General features: G+C 42.2%; 2 protein-coding genes across 8 annotated transcripts in view; one reads left to right on the forward strand and one right to left on the reverse strand.

Moving 5' to 3' along the window:
• Positions 1 to 564: 564 nt before the first annotated feature.
• MRPL41 (mitochondrial ribosomal protein L41) lies at positions 565 to 1,218 on the reverse strand. Its single transcript, XM_080402110.1, has one exon. The coding sequence runs from the start codon at positions 1,154 to 1,156 to the stop codon at positions 749 to 751; it is 408 nt and encodes a 135-aa protein (XP_080258236.1). The 5' UTR covers positions 1,157 to 1,218; the 3' UTR covers positions 565 to 748.
• Positions 1,219 to 1,232: 14 nt separating this feature from the next.
• Positions 1,233 to 23,403, forward strand: part of PNPLA7 (patatin like domain 7, lysophospholipase) — a 135,901-nt gene continuing 113,730 nt past the window's right edge. Inside the window, exons 1-13 of one of the 7 annotated variants that reach the window (XM_080402037.1) lie at positions 1,233 to 1,459; positions 2,190 to 2,224; positions 4,771 to 4,836; positions 5,261 to 5,345; positions 5,917 to 6,044; positions 8,654 to 8,742; positions 9,119 to 9,259; positions 10,632 to 10,791; positions 11,844 to 11,924; positions 17,009 to 17,137; positions 18,482 to 18,562; positions 19,150 to 19,309; positions 19,839 to 19,931. In XM_080402037.1, the coding sequence (XP_080258163.1) occupies positions 1,426 to 1,459; positions 2,190 to 2,224; positions 4,771 to 4,836; positions 5,261 to 5,345; positions 5,917 to 6,044; positions 8,654 to 8,742; positions 9,119 to 9,259; positions 10,632 to 10,791; positions 11,844 to 11,924; positions 17,009 to 17,137; positions 18,482 to 18,562; positions 19,150 to 19,309; positions 19,839 to 19,931 (1,282 nt within the window). In that variant the 5' untranslated portion in view covers positions 1,233 to 1,425. Of the gene's footprint in view, positions 1,460 to 2,189; positions 2,230 to 4,770; positions 4,837 to 5,260; positions 5,346 to 5,916; positions 6,045 to 8,653; positions 8,743 to 9,118; positions 9,260 to 10,631; positions 10,792 to 11,843; positions 11,925 to 17,008; positions 17,138 to 18,481; positions 18,563 to 19,149; positions 19,310 to 19,838; positions 19,932 to 23,403 lie in introns of all 7 variants that reach the window. The other 6 variants (XM_080402033.1, XM_080402031.1, XM_080402034.1 and 3 more) reach the window with 6 other exon arrangements.

Genomic DNA, 23,403 nt, shown 5'->3' on the forward strand with positions numbered 1-23,403 from the left:
ATTCTTAAAAGAGTAGTGCTAAGGCTTGGGAAAGTATGGAAAAATTGCAGCATTCAACATAAGCTGTTTTTCTCAGTGAGTTTTGGGTACGGACTTGATTCTGCCTGTTGGAGGACTCACTCCTGGTTTAGGGGAACACTTCACTGGAGCTGGGGGGAGAGCCAGCAACCCGTTCCTGCTTTGGCTACAACAGCTGCTTGGCGCAAGCAGTGGCAGCAGTTGCAGTGGCTATGCTGCTCAGCTTGCAGCGGCCTGTTCTCCACAGCCAGAAACTCCAGGCTCTTCCAGGGAGATAAGGCATGCCCTCTTCTGTTCCCAGAAGCCAGGAATTCCTTCCCAGAAGGAAGGAATTACAATGTGTCTGTAACCCGGAGAGAAACTCCCTCCTGCTAATTGTCAGTGCCTGGTCAATCAGCTCTTAGTCTGAGAGCAGGACACCCACACGCTTACCCAACAACTACATGCATGGTGCAAGATGCAGTGACACTTTCCTCAGTCATGGATGGGAAATTAAGCACCAATTTCCCCGCAGCTATTTAAATCAGACATTGCAGAAAGACAAAGTGGAAGGAGTTGCTTTTAATGGCCAGTGACAGACAGTCAGTCTCCATCAAGACTGGACGCTCACACAGTACACGGGCATTCTTTATCCAACGCAGTTTAATCCTCCAATTCCCGAGCTTTGCAGAGCAGCTGGTGCGGGCCGTGCCTCACGCCCGGGCCATGGGGAGGCCCCGCCGCTCGCTCCCTACCGCACGTAGTTCTTGGGGAAGAGCTGGAAGAGCTTGCCCTCCTGCGTCGGCTCGAAGCCGTACTTCTCCAGGTTGTTGGGGTCGAACGTGCCCGCCTTCACGTCCTTCTCGATGTGGGGAGCCACCACCTCGGTGAAGAGCTGCTTGGCCGTCATGGGCGGCTCGGAGCCCGCGGGGGCGCGGTATGAGACGTAGGCCTTGAGCTTGAAGCCCGTCAGGTCGGGGACGATGAACTCGGGCACCATCTGCTTGATGAGGATGAACTTCCTGTTGGCGGTGCACACGCCCAACTTCTTGGCCCCCCGGCCCTTGTTGTAGCTCCGGGGGCCGCGCTTGCTGGTGAACGGGGACATGCGGTCGGCGCCCCGCACCAGCCCGCGGGCCAGCTCGGTCAGCAGCCCCATGGCAGCCGCCTGCCGGCTCCCGCGCAGCCACCTCCGCACACGCTAATACCGCCCGCTCCCATTGGCCGAAACGCACCGGCCAACCCGCAGCGCCTATCGTACCCTGCGAAGGTCGCGGGCCATTCGGCGCGGGGGTGGGGACCGCCTCGCCAATCAGCGGCGAGGAGCTCGAGGCGTGGGCGGGGCCGGCCACGCCCCCTCGGCGGACGGCGGCGGCGGCGGGTGGGGTCTTCGCTCCGCGACCTTCGCCCCCTGCCCGCCGGTGACCTATGACCTGCGCGGCCCCGAGCGCGGCGGCGGCAGGTGAGGGCCCGGCCCGGCCGCGGGGCCGGTGGGCGGCGGGGGGCGCTGGGCTGGCAGGCGCAGCTGCGCGGGAGGCGCTGGTGCTCCCTGGCCCGGGCCGGAGGCTGCTTCCATCGTCCGCGATTTGCTTTAACGGCAGCAGGGGAGCGGAGCCGGGTGGCGGCCGGGGGGCCTGGCCCGCAGACAGGGCTGCGCCCGCTGCTCCCAGGCTTTTCCCCGGGCGGTCGGTGGCGGTGCGCGTCCCCGTGGCAGTACGTGACGTGTGGCTGATAAACCCGTATTTTTATTTTCCTTCAAGAGCGCGTCCCCCAGGCACGGTTGGGTGCGTGCCGCCGGGGCCCGGGGACGCGGCCGCGCTCCCGTGGCCGTGGGGAGGGTCCCAGGGATGCGGCCGCAGCCCCGTGGCCTTGGGGAGGGTCCCGGGGACGCGGCAGCCCTGTGGCTGTGGGGAGGGTCCCGGGGCTCCTGAGGCCGAGCCCTGTCCTGAGGAGTTCTCCCTGAGGAGTTGCTGGGTTTTGTAGCTGGACACAAGGAACAAGGGTTAATGAAGTAAAAAAATAAAATAATAATAATAAAAAAATAGTTCCCCTTGAATTGGCTCGTTCTGGTGAACTGGAAGAGCAGTCCGGGTATGCTTTGCGTCGTGGAGGTAAAAAGACTTTGGATTAGAGAGCGCAGTCATCTCCTGACTCTGTGTTCTCTTTTGTTTTTGCTCCCGCTGTACCTCCAGCCATGGGGGAAGAAGGCAACGCCACCAGCCTGGAGGTACGGTATGCTCAGCTCTCACTTTGGGACAGACTTATTTCCCGATTAGTATTTCCAGAACCTGGAAGCTGCTCTACCTAATCCGATAACTTTGGGGTAATGTCTTTCGATGCAGTGCTTTTACTTTGAAAGAACCTTTCCTGGTAAGAGTTTTATCCTTTCAGACATCTCAAGATTGATCCCATCTTTTTGTGAAGTGTATGTTTTTATCACTTTTTAATTTATTTTTTTTTAACCGCAAACCATTCACACACTACTTTGTATTCTAAGCTGTTAGCATAATAATACAATTTAAGTACCTTTTGCTTCAATGGTTCATTTTTAGCCTAAAGATGGAGGAATTGGAAAATTCTCCGGCAGCTAGTCTTCTTGCATTTGTTCTTAATCAAATACTTAATCTAAAGTAATCTAAAATACGAATTCTTAATCTAAATACAACACTCCTCATTCAACAAGGCACATGGTGCTTTTTATAGTAACGAAAGAGACAGCCCACGAGGGCCTTCTCAGAAGAAAAAATTGCATACAACTCACTTGTATGCAGTTAAAAAAATGGGTTTTTACCCCAGTACTTGTAGACAAAACATAGGCATGTGGACCCATGTACTTAGGAGCTACGGGGAAGTCTAATGTTTTGGAAAATTTAATGTTAAAGCCTTGCTTTCAGCACTGATAAGCAGTTTCCACCCCTCCCTGGCTGAGGTATGTCTCACTGTTTGCCTTCGATTGCAACATGGAGTTGTTAAACTCTCAGCAGAGCTGCTTGTTCTGTGCTTGGTACTCTGGATGAGTGTGAGCATTATTTACCTAGCTGTATATTCTTCTTAACTACTGTCAATTCTCAGTGTCTTAATGAGATATCAACATCATTGGAAAAAGCAGCTGAATGCTATTTATGCTAATTCACGCTCTTAGCATACTATTGCTCCATTTTTCAATGAAGCGAGGGTCTTTCCAGGGTTGTTCCACGTGTGTTTTGTGTATGAGAATTGTTTGAGGCCGTGTAAGGCACATGTCAAGTCTGAATTTCTGTGCTGGCTGCAGCCCTCCTAAGAGAGGTCCTGCAGGCTTGGGCTGATGGGGTGCACCTGCAGAACTGGTGACCTCCTACCTCTCTCAGATGCCGTCATGTAACAGTAACTGCTTACAAGTCTTAAGTGTCGGCGTGGTTGCAACCTGGCTGCTTGCTTTCTCTGCTTTTCTGGAAGAAGTGTCAGCCCTTGAAAAGGGCTGCCTGCTGAGAGTGTGAGGGCAATGTCACGTTGTCACTGGTGTCTGTGAGAAACCTTGCAAGAACCTTTCGGTTTTTCTTGAAGGTCTGAACTTTTTTCCCTTTCCTTTTTTTCTGTGTATAGGCACAAGGGCTCAGTCTGTACATGTGTGTCTTTTGTTCTTTTGCTCATGAATTTGTTTCTTCTCGTGTAGCAGCAATGTGACTGTCAGTTGGCAACTACTATATTTGATGTTATTTGAGATCATACAGGCCTGGATAGTAGCAGAACTGGTTGTCCCCCTGACGCTGTCAAGGGGAAATAAATTAAGTGACCACAATAGACTTATACCAAGAACTCGCTGTATTTTACCAGAATGTGTTGTATTTGTTGCTAATGAATTTTCAGCTTTTTTTTTTTCCAAATTCTTTTGACTTTCCACTACAGTCCCACTAATAATAGTTTGATAATAATAGTGGTAGAGTTCGCTTGGCTCATGTTGGGAAGATAAATTGTCAGTATACTGTGTTAAAGCAACCTAAGAAGACAAACTGAACACAAGTGATCTGTTTGAGTGGTCCAGATTATTTGCACCAGAAAACTGAAATCAATTTCATGAGAGAGACTAGTTTGGTGACTCTCAGCATGCACTTAGTTTTTTCTTATGGTGGCAAAGCTAAATTAAGAAGTCATCCAGATCTGGAACCAAAGGCAAAAACTGAAACTTGGAACGGCATATAGTACTTAAGATTCAAGTGCTTGTAAGGTGCAAGATTTATAGGGGGGCATACCTGTCCTCGTACTCTTGTTTTTTTTCTGCTTATTCCTAGTATTTTGTTTGCTTTTCCCCCCTATTCTGGTAAGTTTTGAGCTGGCATTTGTGAGACTATTTTAACTGCCAGATTTTTTTCCTGACTAGTCAGCACAGGTCCCAGGACAGTGTACCTGAGACTAGAGCTTTTTCCTGTGTGGATAACTTTCTTTTTACGATGAATTTAATCTGCTGGTTTGTGACTTCTTGGTCTCATAAAGTCCATTACATTCAGTTCTCATCCTTGTTGCTCTGAATAACATGGAATCATCAAAAAAAAAGTTATCACCTCACTGTCTGACCCTGTTCAGGACTGTTTCAGAATGCATTGAACTGATGCTAATGCAGAACTCCACTAATAGCCCCTTTCCACTGAACGTCGTCATGTTGCAAAGCAGGCTATAGTTGGAAGAATGATGTTGGAAAATATAATCAGTTTGAGTTGTATGTGCCAGACCAGGCTGTTTTTTAGAGGCTCTTTGCTGGTTGTGGGAAACGTAATTTTGCTTTCCTTTTGGTGCTAGGCTGTGTTACCAGCAGGTGGAACTCGAATTCTTCAATTTGTAGAAGACCGGATACAGACTACTATGGTAATGTATAGCTTTAATCAGCGGGGTGAAAGATCGTGTGTGCGTAAGTGGTGTGTAGCTTCTCATAAGTTCTAGGAACTTTGCAAAGTCACAGTCTGAGTGTTTCTTTGCTGTGACTGTACATGAGGCAAGAATTAATTCCTGCTATTTCATCTCATGTACATTGAACTGATCAGCTCACAGACCTTTGGAGGGAGAAAATGCTGAATATTTTGCATGTGAGCTTATCAGTGAGCCACTGGTCTAGTTTAAAGTTCTTGCATATGTGAAGTTTTAATTAAAAATTAAATATTTATGAATGTACTTGACTTTTAGACATCTTACTGAGCTAAGTGTTCTTCAGCCCTCCAAGAAGTACTTAATGGTTTTCAACATTTAATATAAGAAGTTAATAACTTCTTTCCTGCCTAAATTCCTCTCACAGCTGACTGGAATTGTGATTGGAGCTGCAGTCGCGTTACTACTTATAGCAATTGTGTTCGTTATTTACAGAAGAGTGAAACAATCTAGTAAGTACTCAATAACTATGCATATTTTAGAAAGTTTTCTCTGCTATCTTCAATATTTTTGTAATAATACGTGGTCGACGCTTGCTGTGAAGGTGGTGGTTCTTGCAGGAAAACAGCTCTGAAAGGATGAAGAGCTTGGGTTGATTCATTTACCCGGGTCTAAACATAGAATTCATAACTGGCACATGCAGGACAGTGGAGGTTTTTATTTCTTGAGTGTACGATAGCCTTAGTATCAGTTGCAAATTATGCAAACAACTTCAACCCTGCTGCGATTTCACTGTAACAGTAATGAGAAATGGGTGAATTAGAGGTTTCCTTTGTAATGTTAAATTAGCCTGATCCTTGTATCTGTTCAGAGAGCCTCTTTTATCTTCTCTGGTGGTTAGGTAGAGCCTCAAGTCAGCTCTTCCCTAGGCTGGCTTGCCTAACCAGAGTTGGATAATGAGGTGTCTTGTGCTGGTTTAAATTCCAAACGGTGACTACGAGAGCTTGCTGCTTCGTAGGCAGGAGCCACAGCTGTTATGGAGGTAGCAAAACTGACAACCTTCTACTGTTTTCTTTCCCTTAGCATGGAGCTGCAGATGGTTTCTGATGTCATGCTTCTCTCTTTCAGAACAACTTCAGCCACATGTGCCTCAGTACCGATTTCGCAAGAGAGACAAAATGATGTTCTATGGGCGGAAGATCATGAGAAAGGTAAGTGCATCTGGGTCAGTGGGAAGGAAGTAAAGATCAACATCTGGTTTGGGAGGTGGTGTAAAACTTGCAGTCTTTCACTTGCTTAGCCTGGCCCAAGGCTTTCAACCTATACAATTTCACTGGAATTTTGGGGATGTTTCAGAGCTCCTGGAACTCTGCCTGATTTGCTGATGGAACAGCACCAGCTTCTCTTTCTGGCTGAACCTGCCTCTTTCAAGATTATTTGCAGACAGTGAGGGTAGTAGTAAATCGACGCATATCTAACTCCTCTATGGAGTTGATGATTGTTTAAATGCCTATAGTAATCTTGTCTTTCTCAGTATTTAGGATTATATTCAAGACACTCAGTGCCTATATTCAGAGCTGTCCTTTTCAGATAATATTTTCCAGTGTGCCATAACATTCAGAGCTGATACCTTCTTTCCCGTGTGAGTCTTATCTGCGAAGCAGATACTCAGATTTCTGCAGTCTGCTTGTGAAGAGTGCTAAACACTTCAGCATATGAGCTCTTGTTTTCTTGTACTCAACTGCAAATAAGACTTGTCACGCTGTCTCGTTAGAGACTGTTTGGGAGGGGTTTATCCCGAGATTGACTTATTTGCCTTGGATTGTCAAAGGAATACTGCCTGTGCCCTCAGGTTCCTGTCCTGATGTTCTGTCCTATTATTCTCAAAGGTCTCCTCGAGAATTTTCATCAGTCAGGAATCTGTTTCTGCGTCATTTGGTTAAGTCCTTCAAGGCTATGGCTGTTAGATGTACTTCCATTTTAGTTTTTTTGTTTTTTACTTTTATTTTTGCAATATCCCGAAGAAAAGTCACTTGCGACAAGAAGGCTTGAGGAAATCTGAAGACAGATGTTTCCTTTAATGAATTAGGATAATCTTAGTAGGTATGCTGGGTGTTCAGCATTGGTTGCCTGGATTTCATTTAATTGAGGAGATTAATCTTCCTGTCTTTCTCATCAAAATACATGCTTCCCTTGAAGCTACTTAGTGTGTGCGGAATGTGAGATTTTTTTTTTGGACTGTATCGTTACGGTCAAAAGGAATGGTCAAAAGGTCAAACACTCACCTTTTCAGAGGTGTCATGAGTGGCTATGTCAGCGAAGAGATTTTGCATTTGGTTTTGAACAGGTCCCGGAGGTTGAGGAGGGGACTTCCTTACCTGACACTTCCCGCACCAAAATTTATGTAGCAGCTTCTTGGACCTCCATGTTTTAGTATATATGATGCTATTGATAACACCTGACTAAGAGGTCGCTTTCCAGGTGCAGGCTCTGACCAATGTTTATTGCAGGCTCCAAATGTTTATTGCTTGCTTGTAGTCAGCTGTTGAACGAATGATGGTAGATATAAAAGGTTAGTGAAGGAAAAAGGCTGTTGAATACTGACTGTGGTAAGTGCTCCCTGTCCTCTGGAGTCAGAACCAGGTGTGGGTCTGGTGCTCCCCGACCTGCTCCAGTCTGGGTGTGCACCCATATTGCCAGGGCACTTAAATCCAACATCTGTAGAAAAATAAGTTGCAGGTGAGTCCTTGCTTTGTTAGTCACTGCTTGTTGAGGAATGTTTCCTCTTGTGAACTGTTGCTGCCTTCTGCCTTACACACTGCTGACTTTGTTGAGGTGAATTTAAATACTTCGACTTAATTAGATGCTGTGCTGGTTCTAATATTCAGTTCTGGAGCCTCTGTTTCACTGTGGAGGGACGAGATTACTCCCTGAGCCTTGCCTTTGTGTTGCAGATCAGCCTTTATGTAGAATTTGGCCTAAAAAACCCTCAATGAAAGGAAATAGTGTGTGTTGCCAGGAATTCCGTAATTTTAATGTTCTTTAACGCAGCTGTTTATATGTAACACACATCAGTAAAGAATGCTTAAATTCCACATGGTAAAATCTTTTCAGGTGGTTTTTGATTTGGGGTTTTAGACTTCGCTTTTTCCTTTTATTCCTGAATAAGATACAGAAAATTACAAACTAGCTGCTGTTGATTGTACTTAAAATACCAAGATTTTACTTAAAAAAAAAAAAAAAAAAAAAAACCCCTCCAAACTAATTAGAGATTTCTTTTGTGAGAGAAGCTTTTTCTTGGGATTCAAGTCTTTGAGAAACAAAGGGAGAGCTAATGATGTGTCGTCTTGGTCCGGCATTTGTTGTGTTTCTCCAGAAGGTGGCACTTAGTAACTTCACAACCAGTAAAAGCCTTGCTGCGTGTCTGTGGTGCTGTTTGTCACCAGCTCAAAAATGAACCAATTTTTGTCAGCACCGCAGACTGCCGTAGGAGACCTGGAGCTTTCAGTGTTACTCGTCTGCCTGGTGTTGAGTGTTCCTGAGTGAGAGTTGTATAGCCAGGGTGGTTTTTTCCCTCTACTATCCATTACCACTGTAGTAGTTGCTTAGTAAAATCAAAATATACCCTGCTTGCTTTATAGAAGACAAGGGATCCTGGAGTAGATGTTTTTTCCAATCCTCCAAGGTCTTATATGAGTGCTTCACTCTGCTCATGTTCTCCTGACTCGGTCGAGGAGTTGGAACCTTTGCAGGGCTGGAACTAGTGGGGAGCTTTTTTTGGTTTTGAGTAAATGTCTGTGTTTTCATTATTTCCTCCTAGGTTACAACTCTTCCAAACTCTCTGGTTGGGAACACTGTGCCTCGCCAAAGGATGCGGAAGCGGGCAAAAGTTTTGTCTTTGGCTAAAAGGTACTTGGGCTTTTGGGACAGGGTAAATTCATGCTGTGGAAGCTGCTTTTGTAGTTTTTTGTTTGTGGTGAGGAACCTGTCCCTAGCATAGTGCTTTTCTGTAGCTGCTCTTTTTTCAGTTGTGCCAATTGCACATCAGCCTAGTGTTTTACTGGGAAGTTTGCTGGGAAATTGAGTGGTTTATGCATGCAGCACTGTCTCTAGTTTTGCTGAAGAAAGGTGGCAATGTGGAATGCTACTGTTTTATCCAATTAATAATGTGTAACTTGGCATGGTGTGCATTTGGTGTTGTAGTCAACCTATAGTGTCAGTGTTCAGCCCATACTTAAGAGAAATGAGACTTCTGAACTTTTTAACTTCTGTTTTTTCTTTTTAGGATTCTGCGTATTAAGAAGGAATGTCCAACTCTACAGCCAAAAGAACCACCTCCCTCTTTGCTAGAGGCAGATCTGACTGAATTTGATGTAAAGAATTCCCATTTGCCATCAGAAGTCCTATACATGCTTAAAAATGTTAGGTAATGTTAAATGGAAAGATAGGTTTGGATTTTGATGTTGACGGATGTTCAAGTGATCTAAATATTTGGTGTTTTGTGTCAGGTCTTAAGTTTTCTCACCATGTGGTAAGAATCTTTAAGCAGTTGACTGAAAATTCGTCGGAGCATGAGGAAAGAATAAATGACTTCTGATTTTCTAGAAACATTAAGGAAATAGTTGCGTGTATTTAAAAAATACAAAAAAGAAATCAAAAATAAAAGGATGTAAATCAGGGATAAAATCAGTGATAGTGATAATAAAACTATTCTAACACAAATGCGTTTCTGTTAGTGCAATTTAAAAATTCCCTTTAGACTAGATCAGACAATTTTTTAGTACAGAAAAGCATCGTAAATGGTAAATGTTAATTGGATACCATATTAACAACTCTCTAAACTGCAGAATCTTTTACTTCTCTGGCTAAAAAGGTTGCAAATAGAATCAAAGTTAACGTAAACCCCACAGCTCTTTGGCAGGTTGAGAAGGGTTGATCTTTTTTCCTGTTCAGTAAGGGGTTAAATATGCTGACACAGCAAAGAGGATGAGATCTTCCAATCTATAATTTTGAGTTTATTTGTTTATGTTCATTTTTCTCCCAATTATGGTATAATTTAGTCCTGAAGGTCACACATACTCTAATAAAACTGCTATTTAAGTCATCTAAACTTTCTACTGTGGAATTACGATCTCCTATGACTAATTGATGTTGCAGTAGAATTTGATTGATTGATCCTGTTAAATGTGAGTTAATGGAGCTATGTGGAAGGCCCTTCTGGTGCTGTGCACAGAAATGATCAGGTTTAAGATGCTTATTTCTATGTGCCTGAGTAGTGACTGACTAGTTTCAGTATGGAAGGAGTCCAGTTGCACGTTACCTGCAGGGGATGGAATATTCCAAACTTGCAGGTACACGCAGATGACAGGAATTCTTCCCTTTGTTTTCAGTATTTCTCGTGTGTTCTGATTATGTGGACAGGGTAGCTGTACTAAAAGGAAAATTTCCATAGAGTACCTTTTCTCATGCAGTGTGTGAATCTTGCAGGTTTTTTCTATTTCTTTTCCTTCAAAAGGTGTTTGCCAGAGGAGGGCTGGATATACTTCCTTCTGAGTCTGCTAGCCTTGCTTGGCGTGCTACTCAAAAAGGAACTTCAGTATTGCCAGTTTTCTGTGTTTCTCTACTCTTGCACATCTGTCCTGGGGAGTTCTGCTCCTTCTGCCGTGCTGTTGGATTGCCTTGCAATAACTGACCCTGGGGTTCCCCTGCTAGTCATGCCAGGGGCTTTGCTAATACACAAAGGACTTTCCAAGGGCGGTGGTAATTTTAGGTTTCCCTTTGCATTTTCTTTCCTGCAGGGTCCTTGGCCACTTTGAGAAACCTCTTTTCCTGGAACTGTGCAAGCACATGTTCTTTGTGCAGTTGCATGAAGGTGAATACATCTTTCGTCCTGGACAACTGGATAACAGCATCTACGTTGTGCAGGATGGCAAGCTGGAAGTTTGCATTCAAGAAAGCGTAAGAACAAACTGATCTGGGGTTCTTGGGATGAATCTGTTGGCGTAGCATATAGGTTGGCATGAATCGTTAAGCATTGATTAAACTTCGACATTTGAATCATAGTGGTTTAGAAAGGATTACTTCCAACTACTTCAGGGCCATGATATTTATAAAGATCAATGGTTTTAGCTGTGGTCCCCATGTCTTAGATGAGAGGGTGAAACACAATGCTGATCAGGCATTCTGAAATGTCCTCACATACTCTAGTTGCATAGTTATTGAGGGAGGACAGGATGCGAGGCGGGTAGCATTGGAAATAATCTCCTTTTTAGATGTTAGTTATATAAAACAGTTAGGTATACAGAGCAGGAGAGACACTTCGCTCCATAATACTCTAGTGTGGTAGTCAGTGGGTCTGCCTGGGAGGTGGCAGATTGAGATTCACTATAGGGTTCACAGGGAAAGGAAATGATGGCTTGTGTTATGTGTGTCTTAAAATGTCGAGTGATAGCCCTTGTGATCCCTTCTGACAATTTAGATTATTTCTTTTTACTTCTTCCTGACTGAAGTTTGAGCTTAGCTTTAACACGTGCATAGTTTTGTGATGGCTGAAAATGTAGGGGTTTTGTATTTGTGAATTATACCAAATTTTCTGATTTCTGTGTACTTTTGCATTTTGCTGTTTTTTGTTTTGTGCTACCTCTTGACATGTAATCCCTCGATAAAGGGAGCTAATTCTGTCTCAGAGTGAAGGAAGCTTTTTTTTCTTTAATCGGTTGTTACGTAGCAATGACAAGCAGGTCACATCTTCCCCTAGACAAAACTGGCTTTTAGTTTCTTTTAATTTATTGCTTTTAGAATGGTGGTTTAAAGCTTTGGTGATTTCATTTAGCACATTTCCATCAGAGCAGAGAGGAAGCAAGCATCCAGGTTATAATGGGGGACCATTTCTTTTAGGGCTGTTCAAGAGTATTTTGGAGAATGAGAGGGGGTTAGGCTTTCTGAAATGCTCCATAAATGCCAAATACTCAGCTGTGAGCCTGCAGTAATCTTCTGTCCTACACTTGCAGGACGGAACAGAAGTGGTTGTTAAGGAGGTGCTGGCAGGAGACAGCGTCCACAGCCTTCTTAGCATTCTTGATGTTATCACGGTAAGTTCTTGAACGTGCAGGTTTTCTGCAGTGCTGCTTTATGTCACGGAGCCTGTTGGGGAAGTAGACTTTGGATATTGCTGGGAAAGAATCAGAATGGAAAATGTGTCTCTGACCAGTTCTTTTCTTCCTCCCAGGCCTTCACAACTGTAAACTTAGATCTGTGGTGTGTAAGTTTGTTGTGTAATGTGTGTGCTTGACGGTGTAACACTAGCTACTTCTCATAAGTGGTAGGATTTAAATTATTCTTCTATGGCTGGAAAACTGAGGTATGGTTTGGTTTGCTCAAGGTCACAGAATGGTCAGGAGGAGAACCAGGTTAGGGCCTAGAAGTCCAGGCTTTTACACTGTTCAATTTGTTACTTACTGAATTTATTTTTATTTAGCCTAACGAAAATAAATCTGACAGTTGTTATTACTGTAATTATACTGTGAAACCAGTTGATGGATTTAATTTTTTCCTAATATGTTAATGTTGCTGGTGACCCTCTGAAGGTTGTGCTCTTCGGCAGGTGACAAGATGAGTTCAGTGCTAGCTGGTCAAATTTGTTGCACAAATCAGCAGCATGGGTTTTGTTTCAATTGGAATTAAAACGATGGTCTTGCTGAAATTGCCACAGTGCATCTATTTAGGAGTATCTCAGTTGAAGGTGGTGGATTCATCGTTTTTGGTAATACAAAAGGACTTACAAGTGCTTCCTGAGGGATTTAGATAGTGGAGAAAATGAAGATAAGCTAATCAGGAAGTTGTTCATAGTTGACTATGTATCATGTTTCTCTTGTGGTTGCCTGTCTCCTTTCATTAAAAGTACAGTTACTCTATGTGTGGTTTTAATGATTCTGTAAAATACGCTTTGCCACTTTTAGATGCGAGTATATATCTCCATATATAATTTCCATAAAGCCTATCAAAAGTGATAAACAGTTTTTAAGCGTGGTCGTCACACTTCCTTCTGTGGAAAGTAATGGCACGTGAATAATTTGGACTGTATAAGTCTAGTTCTTGCTGTCAAATCCATATTCGTAGCTTTGGCCTTCTTACTTCCATCAGTGTATTTTCTTAATGACAATATTCTAAAGAGCAGGACCATTGTATAGGAACATGAATACTAGTCATATTTTTTTCCTATATTCTTTTTGAATAAACAAGGAGAAATCCTTCTTCTAAAACAATGGTTTGTAGTTTGGGGTTTTTTTAAAGAGCGGTTGCCATTCATTTTGTGTTGTGGTATGGTTTTCTTGTGGGTTTTTTGTTGATTTTTTTGTTGGTGGTCTTGGTTGTTGGTGTTTTTTTAGTTCTCATTCTATATCTTTTTTTTTTTCCTTCTTTGTCTTTACCTGTTCTCACTGGTAAATCAGAAAATAAAAATTATTGGTAGCGTGTTGAAAAGAGTTCTCAGCATGCATAAGAGTATATAACGAAAAACCTTGCAAACTTTTTTGCTAAAGTAACTTGTTTCTCATTTATTTTTACAGCTTTCTCTTTTCTCCCTTGTTTCCCAGCTTTGTGAACTGGTGGTTCTGTTTCTGTTTTTCCTCTTCCTTGTGCTCCTTGTTGACTTTAGGTATAGGATTAGCATGAAAATGGGCAAGGAGAGAGAAAGTAGCGTTGGTCAAAATAGAGGAGACGACTCAGTGGTGTTGCAGCTTAGTGAGTCTTACAGCTTCCCTGCAGATACCATAACCTTCATTAGGTTTCACTGTACCACCAAACACAGGGATCTGACGTCAAGAAAGAATGTATTTGGAGAGGATGTCAGTTGTCTGAGCTGAATTTGTGATTCCTTTGACTGATTTTATAACACGTGATGTCAGGCTGGTCCCCTACTTGACCAAGAGATGTGCAAGAAAATCGAGGTTGCTGCAAGAAGTGGTGACCTCTTGTTGTTGGATCTAAAAGAAAGGTCACACAAGAGGTACTTTTTCTCAATTAATTTTCCAGTTTTTCAAATGGAAAAAGTCCCCTTAGATCTACTAAATACAAAGATATCAGCTGTGACAGGAGACTTGTTCTGTGTTTCACTTATTCTGAAAACGGATAAATGCTGCTTTCTCGAAACTGGAAGCTTTTGAAGCCAAGTAGATGCGAGTCCTTTCCTGGTGCTTTGGAACAATTCTGTGTTGTAGTTAATCTGACTCTGATTTGCTGCTGCCTCAAATATTAAAGTCTCTGAACTGACCGTTGTTGATGTCCATGCAAGAAGCTGTTGCTCACTCTACCCGTATGTGCAGTCAGATCTTTTTCCTGAATGGTGAACTTTCATTCAGTGTTAAATGGGACAAATGGAGACAGCATTTGATGCTGATTGTTAGCGCTTTGGGTTTTACTCTGCTTTTGTCCATCTCCATGTGGAGGTGGTGTTTGGAAAACTGTGAGCAGGTGGCATAGTTGGAATGAAAAAGAAGAGATTGGGAGGAATATTGATCAATTGCCAGTGACTGAGGGGTGGAAAAAAAATGGAAGTCTGAGGATTAAAAAAAGTGAAAAAACACGGATAAAGGTGAGCCTGCAGGGCTCAGGTCTGTTTAAATGGCAGTGGACAAGATGGATGTGGCAGTGGACAGGATAAATGAGGTCATAAGGAAGCAATTGATTGCTGCAAGAACTTTGGGTTGCAGCAGCATTGGTGTGGCGTGGAGGAAGACAAAATCCAAACGATAGGAATAGGGAGAGTATGTTAATTTTTGGGTACAAAAGTAGTTACCGCTCCAGGTGGGAGAGTGTAAGGCACCTGTGTGTCTTGTAGCAGGTTTGTTGGCCAAATCCAAATGAATTTCATTATTCTGGATTCAACTACTGCTTTAGCTGTGACATTTGTCACCTACAATATTGAATTACTCCACAGCTCTTGGAACAAGACAGAAGTAAATAGTTACCTGTGTTGAGAACAAAAAGTTCTCTTGTTGACAAAACCCTAGTTCACTACTGATTATAACTTTGCTGTTCCATGTGACCTCAGTGTGTGATTGTAAAATAGCATAATTTAAACATGGTATTCTCCATGTGTTGCTGATTACATTGTATTTAAGGGAACTGACAATTATGGGAACGTTTCCTCTTTGAGTTCCCCTGACAGCTTTTACCACGTTTCAAACCAATTAGACATGGTGGTTGGCCCTTTCAGAAGCAGGGATTTTGAAAAGGATAAATTATATGCTGAAAAACTGGAGGGATGGGCTGTTCTTTGGAGAAAAAGGCTGCTGCATCACTATCCGTTATTATCCTAAAATTGGTTTTCTGAGAGACTGTCAGCAGTGGCCTGTCTATCCTCAAACAGGCAGTGTTCAGAAAAAAACCCTAACGCTTTACTGGGTATAGAACATATAAATGTGATATACAGTACTTATTTTGCCTTTTTGAGTATCTGCTATGGAACGCTATTAAGCTTATTGCTTATCCTTTGTCCAGTGTCTAAAGATTTAATAATTTCCTTTATTTGTCACTGTGTACTTGGTGTAGAGGTTGGTAGGAAATACAATTGAAAGCAAATATAGCAATGTATGTGCTTAAAAGCAGACTATATGCATCTTCTTTTACATTTGAATCCAAGGAAAATTCCGAATGAATTCTTGTCTGAAGCCAGGCTTTAAACTGGCCTGTAAAGGAGGCATGTTGCATTTATTTGTGGGTACAGCAAAAGCACAGAAGTGTTGTTTGTTAATTTCTTTACTTAATTAAAAGAAACTCAGGAAAGCTGAGGATGCCTGGTAGCTTTGCACTGTAGGTCAAAGAAATGTTTAAAATTTAAAATCCCTCAGGAACTTGAAAATCAAAGCTATTAATATCATCCCTAGATTTTATAAGAAGGTCAGCTGAAGTTGGTGTAATTAAGAAATTGGTTCCAATTAATTTAATTTAATTTTAGAATCTGTTTCATCGTGACTTCCAGACCAGCAGGCAGACAGAGCTGTAGCTGTATTTTCCAGAGCAGTTACAGTTCTACAGAATGTATTGTTTGTTTTTACTGTGTTCTTTAGGCAGAAATTCTTCTGCAGCGATTGTGTTTAATTGTCTGATGCTCTTGAAGACTTGTGAGTTTTTTGACTTGTAATCAGCATTTAGCATCTGGATGTTTAGTGTTTGGAAAAATTTGCCTTCTGCTGCTCAGGAGGAATGAAAGCTTCAGAAGCTGTGACTGTTAAAAGTAGAAACACCATTTATTCATTAGCTCCTGCTCTGTACCACAAAATGACTCCTTTTATCTTAGAAGTGTTGGACAAATCAATATTTTATCTGTTAGTAAATGAATTAATAACTTATATTCTTTTCAGCATTTATTAACAAGGTAGAAGGGGGTTTTGGAGTTTTTTTAATCCAAGTTTTTAGCAGTAGATTTCTGTTAAAATCTGTTCTGATTCAAGGGGAAAATCCTAAACCAGAAGCTTGCCTTTCAGTGTCAAAAAATCTTTGTATTCTACACGCTTACAGTTTTATCTTTCATTGGTTTGTTAATTCCCCATCTCTTCTTTGAGGAACTCAGGACAGTCTATAACCAGTTCATGTCAAGTAAAGAGCAGCTGTTTGGCTTTGTCATTTGGAATATTTAATACGTATATATGAAGATACATATAACACAACATGTCTGCCTGGTTTTTGTGTAATTCCATTAACTATGTAATTGCTATACAACTTTGTTATTCTTTTGCTGATTGTGTGAGTCTGTGTGTGTTATTGCAGTAAATAGCTTGGACATCAGATAATAAAACCAACAAAACCTCTTTTCTCTGCAGTCTTGAATAGCTGGAATTTGAAATACTTCTGAAGCCTGGCTTCATCTGTAATAAAACTGTAACAGAGTTGACAGACCGTCCAGTTTGCCTTAACGTGATGCACCTTCTCGTAGCTTTTATTTCTCTACCTGTGTTTCTGTTTAATGGTAGTGAAATTGCTGGTGTGAATTCACCTGACCCTGCTGCCCTCATTCCACTCCCTGTAGGTCGTGGAGCATAAGTTCAAGGCTTTTTGGGGTTAGATGATGTCGTGTCAAGCATATACGATATCAAAGTAGAAATTTGGGAAGTGATTGGGAAGAATTGGGTCAGATAATTGGTGGATTAACCTTGTGTCTCTGAAACTTTATTAGGGTCATCCTGCTCCTTATAAAACAGTCTCAGCCCGAGCAGCCGTTCCGTCCTCTATATTGCGACTTCCAGCAAGTGCCTTTCAAGATGTCTTCCAGAAATACCCTGAAACTCTTGTTAGAGTGGTACAGGTAGGCTGCTTTGTTAAGTAGAATTGGGTGGATGCGTGGGGAATCACTCTCATTTCAAAGTTACAGGGAAGATGTTTCGAAGTTCAGCAAGCTCATCATCCTGTTGCAGGTGTGGAACTGTTCAGTGTAGCTTCTTTTCAAGATTTGGTCTAGTTCTGCTATTCCTCTTGCTCTTAGAGCCCTAGACTTAATGATCTCAGCCTTAATCACATACAGAAAGAAATAATTTGTGTATATAAAAATATATATGCACACTGAATCAGGTTCTGTATGTGACAGGCTCTCGAGTCAGCCTGACCTGCACTGTAAGCTTGTTGGCCCCGGTGGAATAGAACGGGCTGGCATGGGCTCTGCATCATGGTTACACACCGGCAAGGCTTCAGAATGGCTTAGAGTGTGGAAAAGACTCTCATTTTCTGAAAAAGGACTGGTGTACACTCAGAAGCCATTTGCTAAGGGGTGATGCTTTGTAAAATTCACAAAATTCAGACTGACGTGAATTTCCCCTTGAGAAGTGATTGTTGGCATCTGAGGAAAGAGCTGTGTGTGCTTTGCATTAGTTGTAAGTTCACCTTCCCTTGCTTTGCAGGAGCTTAGCTCTCAGGTGAGCACTGGGAGTATGTTGTGCATCCTGTAAGTGGGAGCTAGTGCAGGGACTGCCGTGTTCAGGATTTCAGTTTGGAGAGTTTGCCAGGTGGTGCGTTGTCCCACAGGTATAATAGGCAATTAAGTGCACGTGACCTGATGAGTCATTCTGGTCTGTCCTTCTGTTTTACTATCACTTCAAAATCTTTTTGTCCTTGCAAATTGTTCTGGTATCTGGATGATTTATGTGTGACACATGAACCTTCTAATACTGATGGTTGAGGAGAACAGATAATTATACCAATTTAATTTGCTCCGTGAGAGCTGATAGAAAAGAGAGGATGGATTAAGAGTGGGAATAAGCTGCCAGGGCAGAGGAAGGTCAGGTGTCAGTGGTGCCTTAGGCTAGTTTAGAGTGCTTGTAGAGCAGTAGCACAGGCTCTGTATGGGGCATGCTGGAATAAATTTTTTTAATGAAGGAGGAAAAATGGAAGCAAACGCTTTTATTGCAAGGCATGTTTATTATTACTGTGTACAGAAACCAACTTGTGCCATGAAACAATTTTGAAGTTTTTGGTAAATCACTTGAATGTATCTTTGCCTCAGTTTATCAACAGCTAAAAAGGAATTTCAGCTTAGGTATTTTATGAAGTGCCTTCAGGTACTCTGGTACGTAACTGTACTAGATTACTAAATGCAAGAACAAGCGTGGGAGAATGCAAAACTCATTCCTACTGCTTCTTGATTTCCCATCTCTAGATCATCATGGTAAGGCTGCAGAGAGTGACGTTCCTTGCTTTGCATAACTACCTGGGTCTGACTACTGAGCTCTTCAACTGTGTAAGTTTGGGGTACATTTTATCGGCTCTTCCTATGCAGCCCCTCCGTGACTTGGCACGGAGAGGTTTTCCTTCTTTCAGAAGATTGTAAAGCAAGTGTTACTTATCGATTTAATAATGACAGTACATGAGAAGTAAGTACTTGTTATAAAATCTGTAGCCCATAAATCTAGCCTACGCTGATGCCTGGGGAGTTTGGGGCAGGGGAAGCTTAAATTTCAACGGTTTGAAGAAGTGCGTAACTTCAAACGGGTGGCTGTGCGCGTACGTCAGTGTGTTTCAGCAGTCCTGACGTTTGTTAATGATCCTGAGTCACTTCTACCTGTAACGGTTCAAAGCCAGATGTAGCCTTGGTGGAGGAGGATCAGGTCAGGGAATACTTAAGCAAACTGGACGTACATAAGTCCATGGGCCATGACTGGATGTACCTAGGAGTGCTGGGGGGGCTGGCAGATATCATTGTGAGGCCACCCTTGATAATCTTTGATAGATCACTGCAACTGGGAGAACTACGCCAGGTTCAATACGTGGTCCAGTCCTGTTTAACGTGTGTGGGTGATGTTTGCCTGCTCACCTTGCCTCTTGCAGCAGAGCCAAGCCATCCCGCTCATCTCTGTGACAAGTGTAACATCTGGAGGAAGTTCGAGCAAAGCAGTAAAAAGACAAGTGTCTAATGTGTCAGAGGAAGATCGTGGAGAGAAGTTTGAAAAAGCTGGGGAAGCAGTGGAAATAGGTAGTATTTCTGGAGGTGTGTGGTCACTGTCCCTTGTGATGCTCTTTAATTGTTGTGCTATCGATCGGAGGATTTTTATTTCATTAGAGCAGTTAGGATTGTCTTAAATCAGTTTCAGCTTTGAAGTCTTTGGGTAGTCCTTAGCTGTAATAGGAAATTATTACTGTGTCGTTAATGATGTCAAGGGGTGAGGGAGAGGGCAAAAGAAAGTGGCTCCTAATGTTCTCCATAGGAGAAGCTGTAAAAAATTTTGTACTCTAGATACCAGCAGAAGAATTGCTGGATATGTGTAGGCTTTCAGGTTGAAGTGTCAGTATGAAAGCTAAACCCAGAAAAATAAATTGACTTGCTATTTATCTTTGAACCTAAAAACAAAAAAAAATAATTAAAAGTAGGAAGCAGGTTTAAAGAGCGTTTAACATTAGTGTTTCAAAGCCTTTTACACAGCCTTTAGTAACTGGATAGTGAGAGGTTCTTGCTGTCAGTGCAATTTTATTAGGGAGTACCTCGTGTTATTCATATAACTTCTGTTTCTAAATTTCAGATGCGTTGAAGATCTCTGGTACAGAAAACTCTGAGCATGTTTTCAGAAGAAGTCTCTCTTCACCTCCCTACGCAGGGTCCGCAGAGACTTCTAGTAAGTAGTACTTGGTTAAATTGTGGGTAATACATAATGCATCTAATCATAGGGAGGGAAGACCACGCTCTCTGGAGCACTGGGTTAGATAATCATCTTGCAGTAGTACTGCTTCCTAACTCGTTTGTCAGAAATTTATTTTCTGAAGTAACAAATGGACTATTATCTAAGAGAGCATTCACTTACTGTCTTTATTAGCAGTGAGGATCATACAGTAATTTGGCTAACTAGAAACCTGCAGATGAAGAGCTTTATTAATTGATAGAACTGAAACAAAGTGAGTTATGATGATATGCTGTCATCTTTCATGCAAAAGGTGACACACGATTCTTGCTTGGCTGATTGTCCCAGAGAGCACGTTACATGGCTTTGTTGCTTTTAGAAGAATGTTTTTTGCGTGGGTAATAAAGGTGATTTATCACTGAATGCTCTGATGAGGCATTTATGAGGCTGAGCTGTTTTGATGTTCACTGAAATGAATACTGCGACTTCAGTCATCTCCACTGTAGGCATCTTCCTCTGAGCCAGTTGTTTAGGTTGGCTTTATACTTAAGGTATAGAAAATGAGTGAATCACAGAAGGCAGGCATCTGCCTTTCGTTAACTGTGTACCAAACTAATGAGCTTGAGGTAGTTGTAAGGTCATGCTTAGATGCGGTAGCCGTTATGAAGATGCCGCCAACAGAGAAGTCATATGGAGTTTAATCAGTGGAATGAAGGTACCCTGGATACATTAGAAGATCCACATATTATTTATTATTGTTGACTTTAAATGGCTTAGGAGGTAAAAGCATACTATGAGGGATTAGAGTGTATGGAGGCAAGGGGGGAGACCTTGGCGTTGAGGTCTTTCCCCAACTTAAGGTTTCTAACACTTGTTGCTATCAAGTTAAGCTGGTGTTATGTAGAAAAGAACAGGTAGTTACTTCATTTTTAACAATAGAGAGCTGATTCGCTTTATGTTCAATTTCCACTGTGCAAATGTACAATGTCTCAGTTACTTTTTTTTTTTTTATGACTTCCATGTAACTGTGCAGGGGTGGATGTGACGGAGAAGTAGGATTTTGACTAGTTGTACGTAGATCATCTTTCTGAAGCAGGGAAACAAATTAAGGGAAAACATTGAACTGACCCATGCAAGACTTGGCTTTATTTTCATACATGTTAGATTCTTTTGCACTACACATTATAAAATGTAGCAGCAAATGTGATTCAGTGGTGAAATATCTGAACATAGCCACTTTTCACCCAGGTAGATAAAGTAGTTCAGGGAGATCTGCCTATGCACCCCTGTAACATTTTTAAGGTAGAGTCCATGCGTGTTCTTAGAAGCTTTTATGTAGAAGGATCCCTGCATACTATAGCAGTGGATGTGTTGTCCATTTGTCCTTCCTTTCTCCTTTTATGTGTCGTAAGAGTTATGTCAGGGTACACAGAGCTTAGGAGAGAGAGAAAATTAATTTTTACTGACAGAAGGAGTGTATCTAATTGGGTAATTATGATTTACCTCAGTTAACAGAGCTGATTTATGCTCACTGCACTGAGGTTACAGTCACTGTTTAGCTTGCATGGAAAGTATCTTGATGTCTGTAATGAGGAGATGAAGATCTTGCTTCAGATTCTATTCCGCTACCTTACTGTGTGTTAAGGCTCCGTGGGAAATATTGATTCAGAGAAAAGAAAACTGTGTTAATAGAGTGATACAGCTGCTATTATCTCAGCATCTTTTTGATTTGCTTGGCTCATTAGAATTAACAAAAACTGCTCAAAGTGACTTTGGGGAAAACATTTTTGCTTCAGTTGCCCCTGGGTTTGGGGTGTAATTTGTTCTTCTGTTTTTTGTATAGCTGTCTAACTTGAAACATAGCAGTTGTGTAGATGAGGAAATACCATCCTGCCAACTTAGGCTAGTCTACTTTTTAAATAAGCTAGCCCTTTATGTGGGGAAAGATGTAATGAAGTCATGTGGACTATCTGGGCTGGTGGACAGAAGAGTTAGATGATTGAAAGAAAACAGTGGGATCTTTTGTCTGTGATAACTTCACCAGTTTTGTTGTTCCTGGAAGTAAGTGTTCCCAACTTAACGGGTTGAACAGCAGTTATCTTGTATTGGTTGGTTTGTTGGGGTTTTTTAATCAAGAGTTAAGAGAAGGTGCTTTTCCTTCTTCAAAAGTGAAGCCGTGACCCTCCGGCGTACGTGCAGGAGCACAGAACCAGCTGCACCAGGAAAAGCAGGTCGCGTGGCGAGCGAGCGCTTGGAAGGAGGTAGCTGAACTGCTGCCAGGGACTGTGTCAGTTGCTATTGTTTTTGCAGTGACTTCCATACCAGCAGTGTGTGGGATACCAACGAGCATGTGTTCATCAAACAGGATTGCATTCCGCTCTTGAGTTTCCCACTGCCTTCTGTTCTTTTGACTCAACGGTTCTAGTTAAAGCTTGTTCTGCTGTGTCCTTTCTAACTCCCATTTGAGCAACAAGACAGCTTAATTAATCACTGTGTGGGAAGCTTATATCTACGACTGAGATGAAGACTTCTACTTGGAATAGAAGTCTAGTAGACATAAGCTTTCATTCTTAGAATGCCTCCTCTTTTTCCTCTCTCTGATTTTTTTTTTTTAATATGCAGAGCTATGTAGAGGATGCTTTTCATGCCTACATACCCATTATCAGATTATTTAGGTTTAACCTGAGAAGTGTGTGTTTAGATTTAAAATGCACTTGGTGTATTGGGGCTTAGTAATTATGCTGACACTGTGGTTTGTGGGGCAGTATAATTGACAGGTAGTCAAATCAGCCCATATGGATTTCCATGCTGCTATTTCTACTATCCCAGCTTTTTGTATTTATAACTAATTTAGGGTCTTTAATGTTGCCATGTGTATGAAATTCAGTTAGTAGCATCAACAGCTTTTTGGCTTGGTTTGTGGGGTTTTTGTTTGTTTGGTCTCATGGTTTGCAAGTTTTGCTGATGACAGTCTTTGGGTCAGCTTGTTGGGTTTCTGGTTTGGAGGCTAATCATAAAATGATGTTATGACTCCAGTGGCAGATGGGGATTTACTACACGCCAAGATTTGTTCGTATTTGTAGATAACATGGAAAAGAGTACTCGGAGGTAGATCTGAATCTTTGGGACAGTAGCGTTCTCTCCTTGTCCTAGCTGGGGCGGAGACAGGAGTCGAGCAGCTCCTTCAGAAATAAAACGGTTGTTTTATAAATTTAATCTTAAAAATACAACTTTTTCTGGAAGGATAGTATTTCCACGCTATCATATGTCACAAGAGTGTATACAGAGGGCAGCTCCATGTTTTCAAGACCCAGCTTTCCAAGATCAGGGCAATCCCGGGCAAACTCAAGGTGGGGTGGGGGGTGGGAGTCAGGGGGAACCAGGGAGGAATTCAGAATTAAAAATTTGAGCCCTTTCGGAGTTTATTAGGTAACAAAATTCAACAGTTAGGAAAGACCATTGCTTTTCT

This window comes from Falco punctatus (genome assembly GCF_963210335.1).
Source record: "Falco punctatus genome assembly, chromosome: 9".
NCBI classification, from domain to species: Eukaryota; Metazoa; Chordata; class Aves; order Falconiformes; family Falconidae; genus Falco; species Falco punctatus.